Here is a 17313-nt window from a genome sequence, read left to right as displayed (position 1 = left end):
CGTACCAATACCAGTAGGGTGACAATACTCGAACCGGAGCGGCAACTTGTTCCTGAGCTGGTTCCTGTCGCAATTGCTGTCGCTGCTTGAATTTAGCTACCTACCTAGGTAGCTAGATCTGGACTAAATCTAGAATAGCCACCTGGGGTAGAAGAGTATGATATTAATCCGTTTGGCAGATGGTGATTGACTCGGAGGTGGAATTTGAAAGCGTGAGCGTATCGGCCACCAGTTCTTTGTCCGACTCGAGGACAGACGCGAGGAAGAACGCGGCGATTTGATTCTGGGGAAAGTGGGTGCAGTTTTTTTGTAGGGAAATCAAACCGAGAGAGGAGAGAGTGGGGGTTTCTTTAAAACGTGCAAATTTTGAACAGGGCTTGGTAGCGAGACCACCTAATTGGATGTGCCTGCAGGGGAGGGGAGGCAAGCGATGGCTTGATGGGCAAGCTGGGTTTCACGAGAGGGTGAGGGTGAGGCCAAGTTACTCCATACATATGCAACTCCCCCAGCTGTGGCGCCCAACTGTATGTGCGCGTGCGTTGTGATTCAGGTGCGTTGTACGGAGGACTGCGATGGATCTTGAAAAGAAAAGAAAAATCTCGATTGGGTGGCTACTCTCAGCACCTTTTTGTTTCGCCGCGGCATTTTGAGTGTTGGAGATTTGATGGTCAACAAGCAGGATCGTACGGTATACTAGACCAATTCTGGATAGTACTGAGGTACCATACAAACCATACATAGAAACAAAATTTTGCCTCCCATGTTGTAGCCATTGGGGTGGTCCCTAAAGGAAAGTCGTTACGGCCTTTTCTTCTCTCCCAAGTTACCTTGACTACCTTACCTACCTGTGGAGGAACATTTATGTACGGGCAGATGGTATAAAAGGAATGTGCGACTCTCCTCTTCGTCTGACCGGTCTGGCCAAGTTGAGAAAGTACGGAAGGTGCCTCCGTAACGTGCCTGCATCCCATCTTACTGCGGCTGTTGACAGACAGAACAATCAGGGTCCGTGCGCTGCGTGCGGGGCACCCTACCCCATCTTTGCTTCCATCCGCAGTATCTCCACATGGGACCAGACATCAAATGAACGGGTTGGTTGCCTCTACCTAACTAATGTGGAAGGAAATCGATTGAGAGGCTCAGATATCGTTTTGGGCCATGTATGTGTTATTTCGAGGCCGTTCAAGAAAATCCCCCCCTCCTCAACAGGAAATCACTCACATTACTGAACTGTAAGAGTCTGGACGGTGGTATTCGACAGGGATTTAGCTCCAGCTAAGAGACTTGGCATATACGACATTGTCAAGATTGTCTGGACCCTAGTTGCCTAGTATCGAATCCACTTACCGACCAGCCTATCCGTACAGATGCATAACCAAGCTTGCTAAGGGACCACCTCACCACAGGTGGAAGACTCGCCTACTTCGTAACGAAGCTTACATTCAACCAGGCTATTTCGTACATTTACGCAGATACACCCACTTACTTTGGACTGGTTGCAGGCGTCAGAGTGGATATTTAGGCATCTTGTCGCCTTAGAATCAAGTTTCACATTGCCTCATCAAAATCCGGCAATCAGCCATGACTTTGACATGCGACAGCTGGTTCAGCCGGATGTCTAGCGTGCGCGCAAAATTCCAAGTAGTACGATCGCGCACTGAAGGGTGTTACTTTTGTGTTGGTCACGTATGAAAATATTGATTGAATAGGTTTGGCTCACTCTTGATCAAGCATGAACTGCTCCATACTTGCGTATGTTGGCTGGTTGGCTCGGTTGGATACTCGGGCTAGATGCAAAAAGAAGGCGAGTTCCTTGAACTAAAGACCCGCGTCGAAGCGGCACGTTTGTTAGTCTGGTCTCGACTCTGGCCACTAAAATAAATCCCGCTCAGAAATCTGCAGTGACGACTACAGTAGTGCTGGGTAAGCGATACCCCGCTAAGCCCGATTTTATGCCGCGTGTCGAAGTAGGTCTTTCACTAATTACACTAAAGAACCCGATCAATTGCAGAAATCAGAATGAAGCTCGGGTTGACCCGCCAGTACATTCGTACTACACGTTTAAGTGGCAACTGCCTGGGTCAATCCATGTGGCTCCATGTGCCTGAGGAAGAAAAAGAAAAAAAAAAGAAGCCCGAGTATTCCCGGGCCAGAGTGCCTTACCATAGTGTCGTCGAGCTACTTCAACCTCATAAAAGTGGATATTGGTAGATGTGCAATGTAATGCTGCAGCAAAGCCAATCCGGCATAGGGAATAAAGGGATTTGTAAGCTGGTACCTACCTCCCGAGGTATAGGATATGTTGTAATTACACAGTCCCTTTGTCTACGACGTAGGTAACTACCTACCTACCAGCTATCAAAGGTGACAGGTCAAAAATCGCAATGTTAAGCGCTCATTGTTTGGTCGAGCTGAAATCCGCGTTTTCTGTTTTCTTCATGGTGGGTGGGGCATATGGCTTACGATACCAAGTATTACACCAAGCAAATAGCAAGTTGGAACTCTTTCTCGTGGTGATCGGGACCTACATTTTGTTGTAGACGAGACTTGCATTTGCCATGGGCTTGCTTGCTCGTGACTATAAATGTCTTCAATTACCCTGCGTGACCGACTTACCTACTACTATGGTAAGGGCGAGGTATTGTAACGCTACCCCGAATTTCAAAGCAAAGTGGGGTACGCATGGGCGGCATGACGACCGGACCATGTGGGGGCATTGGATGTCATCAGAGTTGCAAGGTTGGTCCCTTGAGGTTTGGATGGGAATTAAGACCCAGACCAGCCCACTCGTCATCGACCAACAAACTGCTTTTCAACTCGATTTTCTTGCTAGATAGCAACGACATCAGTGACAACTCATTGTCGACATTGGCAAATCCTGACCCGAATATCGCCGCGTGAAATGTGATAGTAATAAAACTCGACATTACAAGCCGCAAACCAGCCGATTCTATGTTCCCCAGATACACACCAGCCAGACGCTCGGGATTTTTTAAAATACAATTCTCCAAATGCCACCAGCAAAAGCACGAAATGGCCACGGCCATGATGACAAGAATGACAGCACAAGTCACGGCAATGGCAAGGACAAAGACGCGACCAACGGGGCTCAGAGCAATCACCAAGTTAACGGTTCCGGAGGCACCAAAATGCGTCGGGTTGCCAGCGCCGCCGGCACCAATCTGCGCGAGTCCGTCGCGGCCGACACGGCAGCAACTCTCGCAGCACAATCGCTCACCAAGAGTGCAAACTCTGCGTCCAACCCCCAGGCGCAAGATCCAAGCGCTGCAGGCAGCGTGGTGAGTTCAATTGGCGCTTTCCAGACTCGCAGATCGCGCGAGATGTCGTTCCACTGTATGACTGACCGAGGCAATCATTTTGTGCGAAACAGCTTCAGTGGTCTTCGGTCGACAGACCGTTTCTCCAAAAATACCGCCGGGCTCATCGCCTGTCCACCCCTACCTCTTTCCTCACCGACTACCACCAATGGGTCATTGGAAGGCCAGGCAGCATCGGACTGCAGTCGCCCACGATGCGGCGGACCAAGACTTTCCGACGTCAAAGCCGAGACGATCTGGCGGGCGTGTTGAAGAAGCATTACAACAGCCAGGCAATACAAGAGAACGACGTTCTCGTTGATTTCGTCCACAAAGTCGCAACGACGGCGTCTCTACCGGTCAGCGGTATACCGAAGCCAACGAGAACACGCAGGAAGAACTGAAATGTACGACTATGAACACAATTGTAATGACTATATACTTACGAATGATGATCGACTACCTGGGCGGTCTGGACATAGCTTATCATGGTGGGAAGAATACCGAGACGGCAAGGACGGCGATGTGTACATTCAGACATACGGTACTTGTTGTGACGATAAGGGGCATAATGTTCAGATGCCGATACACTTGTTTCTTTTTCTTACTCTCCTTGTTGGTTTTCTTTATTTCCCTCACACCACATACCTAAACTCTTTTAAGGGAAAGCAAATGACGTCTACATATATTTTCGAACACGTAAATAGCTACACCAATCATTGCCCGAGCTGCGGGCCACACAAGATTTTCCCCACTGTTGATCTCTTGGGCTCATGGAAAGTATATCTGCCCATAGGAAAAGTCGTAACCGCCTTTCCGTCCTCGCCTGCCACGCTGATCGTCTTTCCTGCTGTGTCGAGGATCTGGCAACGCGAATCGGGTCGAAGAGACTCGCCAACCTCCAACATTACCTTGCTGTACTCATGTTTTGCGCTAGAAGCCCCCGGACGGAGGGATGCGCTTCTGGCTACACCAATGACGGTCGCTTTGAGGCCCGACAGTAAACCCTTTGGAGCGCCGTCTGCTCCTGCCACCGAGTCGTTCGAGGGTTTTGGTGGCAGCGGGAAGACCGACTTAAGGCCGGGCATCATGGGCGAAGAACCATCGGTTGTCGGCGGCTGAGGGGGTAGTTCAGCAAGCATAGTATAGTTTTGCTGCAGCTGTGTGTATGAAACAGCCCCCGGGGAGCTCGTCGTGTTGCTTCCAGCTTTGGCAGGTTTGTCCTCCAACGTGACATGGTAGGCGCCCGAACCAACCAGATCCCAATTTGCTGAATCATAGTTACAAGTCACGTTAGTCACTGCCCTCGTTCCCCACACGAAGAAAAAAGACGACGCTCCTATTTTGACTGCTGTCTCAGTCACGTTGGTAACTTCGTTGTATAGCGGGAAATAGGGCGATTCGACCATGGGCATGCTCTTGGGCGATTCCCCTGAACGGTCAGACGGGTCGGATGACAAGGCGATCTTGCGGCCCTTGTCATCAAACAAAGTGCAATAAACTCGCTCGGTAAATGATCCCTGTAGTAGGTCATTGACCATGGCTTGCGAAGTAGTTATGGCGTCAGAAATGCGCTTGTCGTTCCCTGTATATTTGTCACCGAAGCCAAGGTCGAAAGTGACTGTGTTATAAGGTCCTGACTGATCAACTTTGCTAGATGCAGGTACCATATCGTAAATTTGAAATGGTGGTTTTCCTCTCATCTCGCGCCCTGTCAGGCCAAGGGACAAGTTGGTCGTGCTTGGACCAGTAAAACGAGATTTCTTGGTGTTAATTCTGGACAAAACAACTTTTATAGTCCACGGTTGCTCCTTGGTCGGCTCCGGTTTCGGGAAGATGAGTTCGAAAGGCTGTGAAGAAGAGTTTGTGGGAGGAGTAGTGGAATTGTTTGTGGATGATGCAGCTGCAAGCCCGCAGGCCGCAGTTACAAAGACAAGCGTTTGTTTCATTTTATGTTGATTGACAAAAAGATGTAAGAGCGATGATACCAGGGAGACGTAGACGTGGCACAGAAGACCAGAGCCAGACACAAATAAATTGTTAACGCTGAATATCTTATTAAATATCAAGGGCCAAATGACTACCTTTTATTTGGTCTGCCAAAACCTTGTTGATAATGTTTATTTTTAATGCTTAGCTGCATAGGTAGGTAATCTATTAGGCTGCCTGAAAAGGCGCAGCATTGGTCAGATAGGTTGCTATCAACCTAAATTAGGCAAATTCGCGGGTGGTCGGGTCGGCTTACTGTGCCGAGCTCCTGGCACTATAACATCAAGGCCAAGACTTTGGCGAGAAGTTCTCGAGAGCTTATAGGAACTACTTCTAGAACTAGTAAGTTCTTGTAAGCAAAGAAAAAAGCAGGCTGCCTGGACCAAAATCGAGGCCTAAGTTGCTGTGATATAGATTGACGGGAAATCCCATTCATATCACCATGTAGCATCCCAGACAGTGAATTGCCCAATACCAACAAGCAAAATTGCACGGCGAATAAGAACAAGAAACAAAACAAGAACAACAACAACAGACACAAAAATCAAACAAAACAACTGACCATAGCGAAATGTTTCTGCAATACCTTGCAGCTACGGCCGCGCTTGTCACTGTCTGCACAGCAGTACCTTACCCGAGAGAGGACGACATGCCATCCTCTGTGGCGGTTCGAATGTCCCCGGAACATCGATCATCCATCGAACTTGTCTTTGGTAACTCAACCGGAGGCACCCAAAACGATGGGTTGGTGGGTGCAAGCTTCTATGAGGGGGTGTTTGAGCATTACGTACAAACTCGCGAAGCACAGGGGCCATGGACGCATGTCGGTATCGAACTGGACATGACCATCAAAAACAAAGCTCAGCGCTGCATAGCCTACAACGAGGACGATGAGCCGATCTCTGTGCAGGTCAAGGACAAGAACGAGACGATGATCCCGGATGGCATCTGGAAGATGTCCAAGCCGTCGTTGATCATGCGTTTCGCGTGCGACAACAAATATGGCAGCACGCCCGATTCCAAGTTCAACTTGACGTCAACGGCCACAGTAACCTTCTCCGATGAGAAGGGAACCAAGAAGATGGAGAGAAAATTTGAGGATTATCCCGCCAATGACCCTTTCACGATGCCGCTTCGAGGTGCCAAGACCGTCGGCCCATGGGCGCAGGTGGAAATGAAGGTTGCTGATGCCCACAAGGACAAGTGGATATGTGTAGCATTGGACAAGGACGGTAAGACGATCGAGGTATCCAGGGGAGCAGAAACGACTACGGAGCAAGTGTTTTGGGACGATGGAAAAGGGCCTTGGAAGTTTAAAAAGGAGTCCGAAGTACACAGACTCAACTGCTCTCCTGATGACTTCGTCCCTCAACCCAAGCAGCCTGAGGATTTGTATCAACAAAGGCTCTTCTGGGAGGAAGAGCTATGATAGTAGCATTGTGTGTTTGATAAGCTTCTCATGCTCGAATTCTCAAAGTACAGTAGAATGCTGAAATTGGGATTATTTTATGTTAATGTTAAGCTTTGCCAGTGGTGTGATTGCTGCAAAACTACCTAACTACCTAGGCAGGTAGGTACCTAGGTACCTTAATTGCTGTATGTACTCTGTATTTTAAGTGGATCCACTTGGGTGCCTGAGGCGCCAATGCCGACGTCAGCCGTTGGCAGAGTAAAAAAAAAAAAAAAAAAAAAAAAAAGCCTTGCTATAGAAGCTACGAATAGAATCGTCTGGACTTTACGCGAAAAAGATAGTCCCGGATTCTGGCGCATTCTCCACCACAGCACGGCCAAAATTTTGAACCTCAACTACTTGGCTGCATCTCAAAACCGACATTGACTACTTGTTCGAACGCATCAAGGTTATGCTTATTTGACCACTCTCCTCTCTTTCCTAATTCTTCTCTTCGTTCCTGTTTCACAGCCATGAATCCAGGCCTTTTTACAAAAGCAGCTATCCCTGCGCGGCAGCTGTCCCGAGTCTCGATATGTCGGCAGCGCAAAGTTCCTAGCTGCGCCTATGAACAAACGAGGTCGCACTCGGTTTCCATATCTCCCAGTAGACGGACTTCTCGATCTCCTCCACGTGTCGGTCAAAGTACAGGCGCAAAAAGGGTCAGCTCTCTTCCAAGAATTTATAAGCTAAGATATGCTTCAGGACTACGTTTATGGCTAACTACTATCCCAATGCCCATGGAATATAGGCATTCCACGCAACATCAAGGTCACTTGCAGCCCACAAGGACCCCTACAAAGTCCTTGGGGTGGACAAGACAGCCTCAGCATCCGACATCAAAAAGGCTTACTACGGCCTTGCGAAAAAGTTCCATCCCGATACGAACAAGGACCCGACAGCAAAAGAGAAATTCGGCGAGATCCAGTCGGCCTACGAGATTCTTTCCGATGCGACAAAACGACAACAATATGACCAGTTCGGAGCTGCAGGCTTCGATCCAAACCAAGGTGGCGGTGACCCCTTTGGTGGCGGAAACCCTTTTGGCGGAGGCCATCCTTTCTCTGGGTTTGGTGGACAGGGTGGTTTTGGGTCCCACATAAACATGGAGGACTTGTTTAGTGCTTTCACCGGCCAGAAGGGTCCATTCGGTGGTGGCGGCCGCGGTGGCCGCGGTGGACGGAACCCTTTTGGGCCCCAGACTGTTGTGGGAGACAATATCGAGGTCCAGGCGTCTATATCGTTCGCGGAGGCGGCCAAGGGAACGAGCAAAACCGTAACCATCAACCCATTGGTTTCATGCAAGACATGCAAAGGAAGTGGTCTCAAAGCTGGAGCACAGCGGACCACTTGCAAAACCTGCCAGGGTACTGGCGCTCGGGTACACACCATTAACGGCGGTTTCCAGATCAGCTCGACCTGCACAAAGTGCTCCGGTACGGGTTCGGTCACGCCGCGTGGCTCTGACTGTGGGACATGCCACGGCGACGGTGTGACAAGAGAGCGCACCACCATCAAGGTCGATATACCCGGGGGCGTAGAGGATGGCATGAGGCTTCGCGTGGATGGGGAGGGCGATGCAGCTGCCACTGGAGGGGCGGATCCGGAGTCCGTCCGCTCGGTGCGCGGCGACTTGTTCCTTCTGGTCCGTGTTCAGGCGGATCCGAAATACAAGCGGACCGGCTCTGACATTGTATACACGGCCACGATCCCGCTTACCACAGCCATCTTGGGTGGTGAAGTCAAAATTCCGACCCTCGATGGCGATGTGAACGTCAAGGTCGCCACGGGAACAAACACTGGTGACATCATTACTCTGAGCGGAATGGGTATGAAGAAACTGGGCTCTCGCTACGCCGGCAAGGGCGACTTGCGGGTCGAGTTCAAGGTTGCAATGCCCAAGTACCTCTCAGCCAACCAGAGGACTATCGTCGAGATGCTGGCCGAAGACATGGGTGACAAGACAGCCAAGCGTATCATGAACTTCAAGATGCCTAGGTAAGGAGCTCCGATTCTGGTTCTTCACGGGGTATCGAGCGGGTTTTAGTCCACGCAGCGCTCCGGCTGCCGGCTTTCTTTGCTAACACTGAGGTAGTTCCGAAACATCCAGCTCGACCAACGATGCGGACTCCCATCAGAACGAAGGATTTTTGAAGTCGATATGGCACAACCTTACCAACCACCCAGGCCACCGCAAACCTGAAGGCTCGTCTGAAGCGCCTTCAGGAGAGAGCAACAAGTCTTCGGAAAAAGATGAGCCCAAAAAGCAATCGGGCTCTGGATCAGGTTAAGCACACCGCTCAGACAAGCCATTGATTGAAAAAAGAAGAACCAGCAGCCGGCTTTTTGCAGGTCAACCATATGTAATTCTTTGCGACTTCCCCAGAGTCGCTCTGTAAAACAACTGAAAGAGGGGCTCATATGAGGTGTCTCACGCTACTGACAGCTGGACACATGCAGCTTCTCGTGCTGTGTATACTAGAAAGAAAGATGCTACCAACCACTTTGTACTCATATTGCATAGATATACCACTATTTACCGACAGTCTCGTTATTATAGCAAAGAATAGACTAACTAACAGGCCTTTTTGTCTGTTATCGCCATAGTCAATTGTCCTCCGCCCAGCAATGATATCAAATCAGTGTTTTACTAAGTTACCTACCCAAGGTACCTACCTAACTTCTCGACTACCTGCCTACATGGAGGTAGCTGAGGACTAGGTGTATTGCATTCGTTTGCATGGAGATCTTAATGAGATGAATATACTGGGGATGACGGAGACCAGGACTGATTCATGATTGTCGTTCAGCTGACCGCAAGTGTTATTAACTAACAGCTAGAGGGAGGGGTGGTCGTGGGTATTATGGCAGGCGGGCAAGCAGGTCTCTTCATGATAGGTTACTGTACCCAACTCACAGTTTTGCTGCTCAAGCAGCATCGTTCAGATTGCCGTCAATTTCTCGATCTTGTTTTCACTGTGCAGAGCACAAACGTAAAGTGTTTTGAATCGTCTACGAGTAATTAATCTTGGGTAGGAAGGAAAAGCACGGCTTTTAGGGCCGAAGGGGCTAAAGTCCCGGGGTGGTGGGGTCGGTCGAAACTGATGATTACCTACCTACCTACCTACCTACCTACCTTATTTGACTCGCAGAATCCCAAGCCGCGGCTAGCTAGCTTCCTCTTCAATGTCGGGTACTGGCATGGCACACTGCCAAATTTCCCGACACAAAAAACAACAAGATGATCCTTGAACCAGAAACACAGCGACTGGGGTTAACAACACTTCCACCCGAGATCCTGCACAATGTGTTATGCTTTGTGCGCCCAAGGGATCTGGCCCGGGTGTCGAGGACGAACAAACATCTGAACAACTTTGTGCAAAACAATGGGCCACTATGCCGAGAGATATATCTTCGCTTACTTGTAAGCGCGCGCAGTCTTTGCTTCTCTATATCTAGAACTAGTCTGGCTCATGGATGGAAAGAAGACAAAGAAAGCAAGGTTCAGGCCGGGATCGCCTCATAAACTAACCGCATCTCTCCTACCTAGGACGATCCCAGTGAGTCTGCTGCCAGTGCCGACCTCGACTGGCAACATGAGCTTCAAGACTTTGTGAGGCTCACCCGCGTTTGCGACAAAGCATGGCGCGAAAAGGTAAAAAAAAAAGCCTCAATCAGTTGGCTGATAAGTGCTGCATGTCTGCCTGCCTGCCTATCTATCTGCATGTCTATGGCAAAAACAATGCCACGCACGATTCGCCACCACTTTATGTATTGATTGATCCAAGTACCCCCAACTAACACACTTCAAGGCTCCTGAGCTTAGTTTCGTTCATGACGTGGTCGTAAGGGTCCTTAAGAGATCCTCATGTACTGATAGGACCAGTGTCAAACGAACGCGCAACGCAGTCACTTTTTCTCCGTCACGGAACACGGCTCTTTTGGCACAAATCTTCGCTGATGAGTCGACCAGGCGAGAGTTCCTGTGTCAATCTTTCATCTGGCAGCGGGCACGTGGAAAGGGAAAATACTTTGATCGGCCACCCAAACCAGAGCATCAAATGTCCGCGAAGCTGCATTGTCTCTATGGCGTACCGCAGCTCGACACGGCCATGATAGGCAAAGGAAGCGCCGAGGTGACACCCACGGACCAGACTTATGAGGATGCCGAACAGCACGGCATATTTGCATATGCGCTCGCCAAGGTTTATGACCTGAGGGACTTTCATCCACACGCCACTTGGGGTCCGTTCCTGGCCGATGACAGCGGACGGGTCGACTGGGAACGCTTGGAGGCGATAATGATCGTCATCAAGCACGGGATCAGCAGAATGGGGCTCGAGGAAGAGCATCTACTCTTTGACATCTGTTGGAACAGACCTTTTGACGGAGCCTGGAAGAACAGTTACGTCCCGATGCCGTTCATACGCCCCGCTGAAGATGACCTCGACAAGGAGGATCCGTTTGGCGTTTCCGGCACGTACCTCCGTGTCATCTGCTTTCTGGACTACGGCGACTTTTTCAACTTCAACTTTCACAACGGCGTCGTGGAGCACACGGGCGAGCTCGTGACCAACGACATGCCTCGACCGGTCGTCTCGGTTGGGGAGGCGGCGAGGTTGATGATGATGAAGATTCACGTCACCAAAATCGAGAAGCTCGAGGGCCGTGACGAGGATAAGGGGCCAGATGCCGTTGTTGTGCACTTTGCCGGCTTCACAGAGCTCCTGCATGGCTTCGGAAGTCAAAATCTTAGCTCCACGATCAAGGGCAAGGTACGCTTCACACCGGATGGCGAGGTCAGGTGGACTACAATATCTGTTTTTGCCGGCCAGGAACGTTGGAGCAGCGAGGGAATCCAGATCGGAGGGCCAAAGTCGGCCAAGTGTATCGTCGGAAACTGGTTTGATGTGAATCACGGTAAGGCGCGACACATTCGCCCCTGCTTTGTTCATTTTGCCGCAAAGCAACTGACTATTGACGTATCTATTCAATAAAAAAGACCCTACTGGGCCAGTGGGACCATCGGCATTTTGGAAAATCAGCGACAGAGATCCGGAAGTTAACGACGACAAGTTCAGCACCAGCGATGTACTACCCTGGTTCTCCCCAAGCGGTAACGGCCCAGTTCCCGATGAGGTTGAAGCGGAAGAAATCATACTTGACGACCACAGCATTTCTGGGAGCGAGACGGATGATTGAGCGTTATGTTACGTAGCGTGCGAGTGAGAATACGGGGAGTTCCAGCCCCCACGTGTCGCTTTGCAGGCCTATTTGCCTTTTTGCTTTACAGCCATATCTGGGTTATTTTGCTCCTCGCATTAATATGTGAGGTCTGTGGGCCAATATCCAGCTTACATGCATGGATTTCCTAGAAAATATATAGCAAGTTTTGGTTTTCTTGTTGAAGCAATTCAGAACTAGGCCTTACTGGCCAGGAAATCAGTGTCCTTGTTCTAGACTAGACTAGGTAGTCTAGAACTAGGCCTTTTTATAGGCAGCTTCAAGACAAGGTCTAGTTCTAGATTCATTTCTAGTATACCCCCTTGAAAACTTAACTACGATCCATCAAGTTACATGTCTACATCTTGCTGCCAGCCAGATGCTCAATGCTGGCCTTCTCGTGCTCACACGTTGCCATCACAACTCCATCCTCGGCCCTCCTCATGGTGCCTCTGAGTGCGCACAGACGCCCACCAGCTGCGACGACGTCGCACTCGATGAAGATGGCTTGACCGAGTGGGATGGGCCGCAGGTAAGTGACTGACAAGTTGCGGCTCACTCCCAGCATGGACCAGAAGCCAGGCTTGGCGATCAAGCACAGGGGCACTGGTCATATTGTTTTAGCATTGATATTCTCCTCAGATCTCTCACCGAGCACCTGGCTATGCATTGAAGGTGTCTTTTTGCAGTTTCCACAAAGAAAGAGTACTTGAGGAAAGATGCTTACTCGTCGTGCAGTAATCGAACAAGGTGGCTGCGGCGCCACCGTGCAAGTTGCCGAGCCTGTTGCAGTGTTGCTTCTGGACGGTGTAGGTGAAGGTCGCCATGGCTAGACCTTCGCTCCTTGGACTCGCCTCGGGACCCTTTGCGGCGGCGACGAGCCTGAAGTGCTCGCCCCTAAATATAGAGATGAAGTCCTGAAGTTTCCGGTCAACAAGTGCTCCTTTGTTTTTACCTTGTATTCAAAAGATAATCGGCAGTGTCAAGTGAGGATATTGTTTCGAGAGAGACTCACGCCTTCGCCAATGCTCAGGTACGCGTCTATGACACCTTGTACGGTTTCCATACAGTCTTTGTCTACCTTGCACTGGAGCGTCATTTTGTTGCTGTTTTTTTTTTTTTTTTTTTTATAATTGTATGATGTCTCCTGGTCTTTTCGAGAAAGGTTCCTGGTTAAAGGAGGTCTTATGAGTTGGTAGTGGGACACGTTTCATATTCCTCTTCTCGAGTGAAAGTGGCTCCCAAAATGCCTGCTAAAACTAGTGCTGGAAGAAAGTGTCGACATCCGACGCAGTAATTACAGAGTATAGGTAAGGTGCCGTATTGCCTTTGTACAAGAGTGGGAGGGTTGGACGGCGGCAAGGGTGGGTGGGCCCAAGCGACAACCCCTTCCCCGGAGTTTGAACCTCGGCTCAACTCCACTGCGCTGTCGGCATCCACCACCAGTCAGTCCACTGCAACTCCAATCGGCAACTCCAAATTGGGGACAAATTCGACTCATCCACAACAAAGCCCATCATATCCAATCCAGCCAACACAATAAATATCAGAGGAATCGCCTGCTTCTTTGCGTCGCTACATGGTCCCTTAATTGTTGGCCCACCCATGCGCTGCAACCATGGAGTATGTCAGCGCCCTTCGCGGCAACCCTTTCGATGAGGATAAGCCGTCACTGTTCGAATTGCTCTCGGAGCAACAGCTCGCCAGCTTGCTGCCACCGACGATCCGCTACCTCCTAACCGTCGCGACCCAACGATATCCGCGCTACCTGTTGCGCGCCCTAAACTCCTTCGATGAGCTTTACGCTCTTGCCGCCCTCATAGTCGAGCGCTACTACCTCCGCACCCGCGGAGGCTCCTTCACCGAGCATTTTTACGGCCTGAAGCGCGAGCGCGCCTCGACCGTCTCCGTCGCCGATCTTCCTCGTGCCTCTTCGGCCGCCCCGACTATCGTCCGCGAGACCTTGCGCCTCAAGACCTCGGATATATGGAAGAACCTTGCCGTGCTGGTCCTGTTCCCCTACGTCAAGCGACGGCTGGACGAGGCCCACGAGATCGACGCCCCCCGCGCCACGCTCCTTGGCTCCGCCTACAACCAGCCTCCGCTGCCAGGCGCTTCGCTGCGCGAGAAGCTTAATTTCTATTACAGGTGGTTCCTCCGCCACATTTACCCGAGCCTCAACGCCGGCTACCACTTTGCCACGTTGGCCTTCAGCCTGGCCTATCTGTTCGACAACAGCCGCTTCCACAGCCCGTTGCTATGGCTGGTAGGCACGCGCATCCGTCGCATGAACGCTGCCGACTACCAGGACATTGAGGCCCTTGAGAAGGGAGAGGCAGGTCCGGCTGCGGGACACCCGCCGGGCCCGAGATCGTTGCTTTCGCCGGCCGGATTGGCATCTAAGGTCCTCTCGGGACTCTCCCTAGCATTGCCAACCAGCATCATACTGCTCAAGTTCCTCGAGTGGTGGTACGCATCTGATTTCGCCAAGCAGCTGTCTCGCCGGGCGGCCGAGGGCATTGAGCTGCCGCCGCCCATCGTCACGGGACTCGGAGCGCCGGGTCGCCAGAATACAAAGGGGGCAGCGGGGGCAGCTGGATCCTCGAACTCTGGCGCTTCGGCGCGAGCGGAGGAGAAGAAGAAGACGGAGGAAGACTCAGAAGACACCCAAGAGCCGCGAGCCGAGGATGCGCCCATTGCGGCGACGTCGTTACTGCCCATCCTGACGGTGCCGCCGCCAGCTGATATGGACCTATGTCCAATCTGCGGCGACGATATAACAACCGCGACCGCCTGCCAGACGGGGATCGTCTACTGCTACGTCTGCATACACAAATGGGTTGCGGGCGAGCACCCAAAGCAAGAAGCTTTCATGGCAATCGGCAGGGCTGGAAGGTGGGAGAGCGGTGCTGGAAGGTGCGCCGTGACGGGCAGGCGAGTCCTCGGGGGCACCGAGGGGCTGCGCAGGATCATGGTCTAGTCAGCCAAGTGATCGGCGGGGGAGCGTATAATTGTTTTGATATAATGTACATGAGCTGGGCGTGAGGGATGGAATTTGTTGATCTAGAATCCAATGGACGCGACCAGAATATGCATGCGGAGGCGTTTGATGGAGTTGGGTTTCGGGTTATCTGTTACGGTGTAAATATAGGTAGGTTTGCGCTATCGGGACTCTTAGCCTCGTGACGGTATTATAAAACGGGTGCCCAGCTAAATACCGAGGATAAAAATCCGTTATTTTTACCACAATTACAAATTGAAATTCGACATATACTGTGGTCTATGAAATACTCGGAGTAGCAAGAAAACTAGATGCTTTCAGCTGCATTAAATACTGAGTTGCTGTACGACTTGTACCCAAGTTTGATAGGGCTTCCTCCACTTCAAACCCCCGTGAAAATAAGGTATACAAAATATTTTGAGCATCTGTTGGTTAACAGTGGCTTTGCCAGAAGAGGATCATGAACACGCAATCCTGCAATCACGTCCCTTCAAAAAATGAAGCCCGCCATGCTGAGCATGGGCTGCTTTTATGGCAACACGGTCCATGACCAGGCCTAGAGTATCACATATCCACAACCTGCGGCTGGTTTCCTAGCTTTCCAGTGTTGCGATACATCTGGGCGGCATTCACCATCAGACCTCCGTGGTTAGGGCCCGGCCCTTGCATTAGCCACTTGAAAAGTACCGCGTTGAGACCGTACAAGACCACCTTGCATGCGTCGATCCAGCCTGCATGCGGCAGCATCAGATCCCGAAACACGCCTCTCCTCGGCCTGGCCATAAGACTCTCAAAGGCGCGCTGGCAATCGTCAAAGTAGACAGCCTGGCGGCCGGCAGCAGTGTGGACATGTCCGAACACGTGTAAGCGGGGCTTGACGCGCCATATTTCGTTTAGAAGTCCGCTGCAGCCTAGTCCAAGGTCAAGGTGGTGTTGCTGGATTTTTGGCGGCTCAGTCAGTCACTCTTATACCTCTACAGTTCTATGCTTCGTTGAATGGACATGGTAGGGCGGCGGTTCCTTACCGGTGGCGTGTGGGTGACCAATATATCAGTTGCCTTTGGGATTTTATTAGCCCACGGAGACTCGTGCCTCATGTACTGGAAGGCAAATTCATCTCCGCCGCAACGCGGTATGTGCGGTGACCCGTAGACGTTGAGAGTGCAGCCGCTGGGCTTGAACACCAGCTGGACCGAATTGTCTTCTAAATAATGGATGCCTTTAAAATCCGGGACAGCCGAAGGGTCCTCTGTCGTCTTGTTGATAAGCGTCTTTCGGGACACCGGATCCAGCCAGGTATCATGGTTTCCTGGGAGGTATATGTCAGCGACGGCTTCTACTGATTATGTACGGATTTCACTTACCAGCAATCATAACTTTGTGCTGGTGAGGCTGAGATGCAAGCCAGTCAATCTGCCGCTGGATGTCCTGGACAGTGCCTGCATTTGTGAGATCTCCGGCGTGTATGAGCAGGTCCCCGTCGGGAACGGTGTCGAGGGTCTGGTCATGGGTGTCCGATATGCAAACTACCCGCACGCGCTGCCGGCTGGACGGCGGGGCGAATGGGCGGCCTCGGAGCCACACCAAGACACCATAGATGATGGCAACCAGGTAGTGCAGAGGACCGTCAAGCAGCTTGTCCAAGAGCGTGGGGGGCTCCCATTGGTTGGCCCGTCGGAGGCCGATGCGTGACAAGACCCCCATTATGGACGATGTACAGAAAGGTGTCTTTTTGCAAGTCAGTAAGGAGTGGGTATAAGTGATTGTCGGAGAATGATAGGTAGACAGACAGCTTGAGACACCAAAGAGGAGCTACTAAAAGAAAATTGGGTTCAAACGGTCGTTCGTGTTTTGATTGTATTTGATGTCATAATTAACGGGTGTGCGGAATTTAAGCTACTGGGTCTCTCGGACCTGAAACCCTGCAAGCTTTCTGGCACAGACACCCACGCTGACGCAGCAACTTGGCAATCCAATGCCATCAGTTCTAAATATGCAGTTAATGTGAGGTTGAGGCTTTGATGTGGGTAGTATATAATGGCAAAAGTTCTGGTGCTGGTGAAATTGTCCTTGGATTTAACCGGGGTCACTGTCACCCAGGTACATACTCCTGCCTGACGGTTGTCCAGGTCATTCATGTTAGAGCGTAAAAGTAGGCTGAATGTTCGTCTGTGTCCGTGTTCAGGCAGAGCGCAAAAAACCATCATCATCCGGGTCAGGTTTGATTGCTAAGGAATAGAGTTGGCTGTTACGTACTTTAGTTAAGCCCAACCCGCCCAAGTAAAATGGATGGTAAACGTTTCATTCACTGTGAGTAATAACCTTGGTAATTG

General features: G+C 50.9%; 8 protein-coding genes across 8 annotated transcripts; 4 read left to right on the top strand and 4 right to left on the bottom strand.

Annotated features, from left to right (window-relative positions):
• Positions 1 to 163: 163 nt before the first annotated feature.
• MGG_15764 (uncharacterized protein) lies at positions 164 to 1464 on the bottom strand (the record flags this gene model as incomplete). Its single annotated transcript, XM_003714731.1, has 5 exons — positions 164 to 283; positions 828 to 845; positions 1222 to 1240; positions 1348 to 1355; positions 1441 to 1464. 5 exons carry the CDS (start codon positions 1462 to 1464, stop codon positions 164 to 166), a joined length of 189 nt encoding a protein of 62 aa, XP_003714779.1.
• Positions 1465 to 2753: 1289 nt separating this feature from the next.
• Positions 2754 to 4085, top strand: MGG_11142 (uncharacterized protein). Its single transcript, XM_003714730.1, has 2 exons — positions 2754 to 3299; positions 3392 to 4085. The coding sequence occupies exons 1-2, from the start codon at positions 3012 to 3014 to the stop codon at positions 3719 to 3721; spliced, it is 618 nt and encodes a 205-aa protein (XP_003714778.1). The 5' UTR covers positions 2754 to 3011; the 3' UTR covers positions 3722 to 4085.
• MGG_15324 (uncharacterized protein) lies at positions 3777 to 6844 on the bottom strand. Its single transcript, XM_003714729.1, has 2 exons — positions 5563 to 6844; positions 3777 to 5483 (listed from the first exon to the last, which is right to left on the bottom strand). Exon 2 carries the CDS (start codon positions 5264 to 5266, stop codon positions 4034 to 4036), a length of 1233 nt encoding a protein of 410 aa, XP_003714777.1. The 5' UTR covers positions 5267 to 5483; positions 5563 to 6844; the 3' UTR covers positions 3777 to 4033.
• A 188-nt stretch (positions 6845 to 7032) lies between these two features.
• Positions 7033 to 9362, top strand: MGG_11144 (chaperone dnaJ). Its single transcript, XM_003714728.1, has 3 exons — positions 7033 to 7418; positions 7508 to 8754; positions 8852 to 9362. Exons 1-3 carry the CDS (start codon positions 7230 to 7232, stop codon positions 9045 to 9047), a joined length of 1632 nt encoding a protein of 543 aa, XP_003714776.1. The 5' UTR covers positions 7033 to 7229; the 3' UTR covers positions 9048 to 9362.
• Positions 9363 to 9866: 504 nt separating this feature from the next.
• MGG_01773 (uncharacterized protein) lies at positions 9867 to 12341 on the top strand. The gene is made up of 4 exons (XM_003714727.1): positions 9867 to 10180; positions 10307 to 10411; positions 10569 to 11676; positions 11759 to 12341. Exons 1-4 carry the CDS (start codon positions 9998 to 10000, stop codon positions 11956 to 11958), a joined length of 1596 nt encoding a protein of 531 aa, XP_003714775.1. The 5' UTR covers positions 9867 to 9997; the 3' UTR covers positions 11959 to 12341.
• MGG_01772 (uncharacterized protein) lies at positions 12049 to 13307 on the bottom strand. Its single transcript, XM_003714726.1, has 3 exons — positions 12995 to 13307; positions 12707 to 12896; positions 12049 to 12585 (listed from the first exon to the last, which is right to left on the bottom strand). The coding sequence occupies exons 1-3, from the start codon at positions 13076 to 13078 to the stop codon at positions 12338 to 12340; spliced, it is 522 nt and encodes a 173-aa protein (XP_003714774.1). The 5' UTR covers positions 13079 to 13307; the 3' UTR covers positions 12049 to 12337.
• A 132-nt stretch (positions 13308 to 13439) lies between these two features.
• MGG_01771 (uncharacterized protein) lies at positions 13440 to 15301 on the top strand. Its single transcript, XM_003714725.1, has one exon. It carries the CDS (start codon positions 13598 to 13600, stop codon positions 14957 to 14959), a length of 1362 nt encoding a protein of 453 aa, XP_003714773.1. The 5' UTR covers positions 13440 to 13597; the 3' UTR covers positions 14960 to 15301.
• Positions 15121 to 16937, bottom strand: MGG_01770 (uncharacterized protein). The gene is made up of 3 exons (XM_003714724.1): positions 16345 to 16937; positions 16006 to 16289; positions 15121 to 15916 (listed from the first exon to the last, which is right to left on the bottom strand). The coding sequence occupies exons 1-3, from the start codon at positions 16682 to 16684 to the stop codon at positions 15545 to 15547; spliced, it is 996 nt and encodes a 331-aa protein (XP_003714772.1). The 5' UTR covers positions 16685 to 16937; the 3' UTR covers positions 15121 to 15544.
• Positions 16938 to 17313: the final 376 nt, after the last annotated feature.

The sequence above is a fragment of the Pyricularia oryzae genome, chromosome 2 (assembly GCF_000002495.2).
Source record: "Pyricularia oryzae 70-15 chromosome 2, whole genome shotgun sequence".
NCBI lineage: Eukaryota > Fungi > Ascomycota > Sordariomycetes > Magnaporthales > Pyriculariaceae > Pyricularia > Pyricularia oryzae.
The sequence above is the reverse complement of the archived record's forward strand: the minus strand, read 5'-3'. Positions and strand labels throughout refer to the sequence as shown.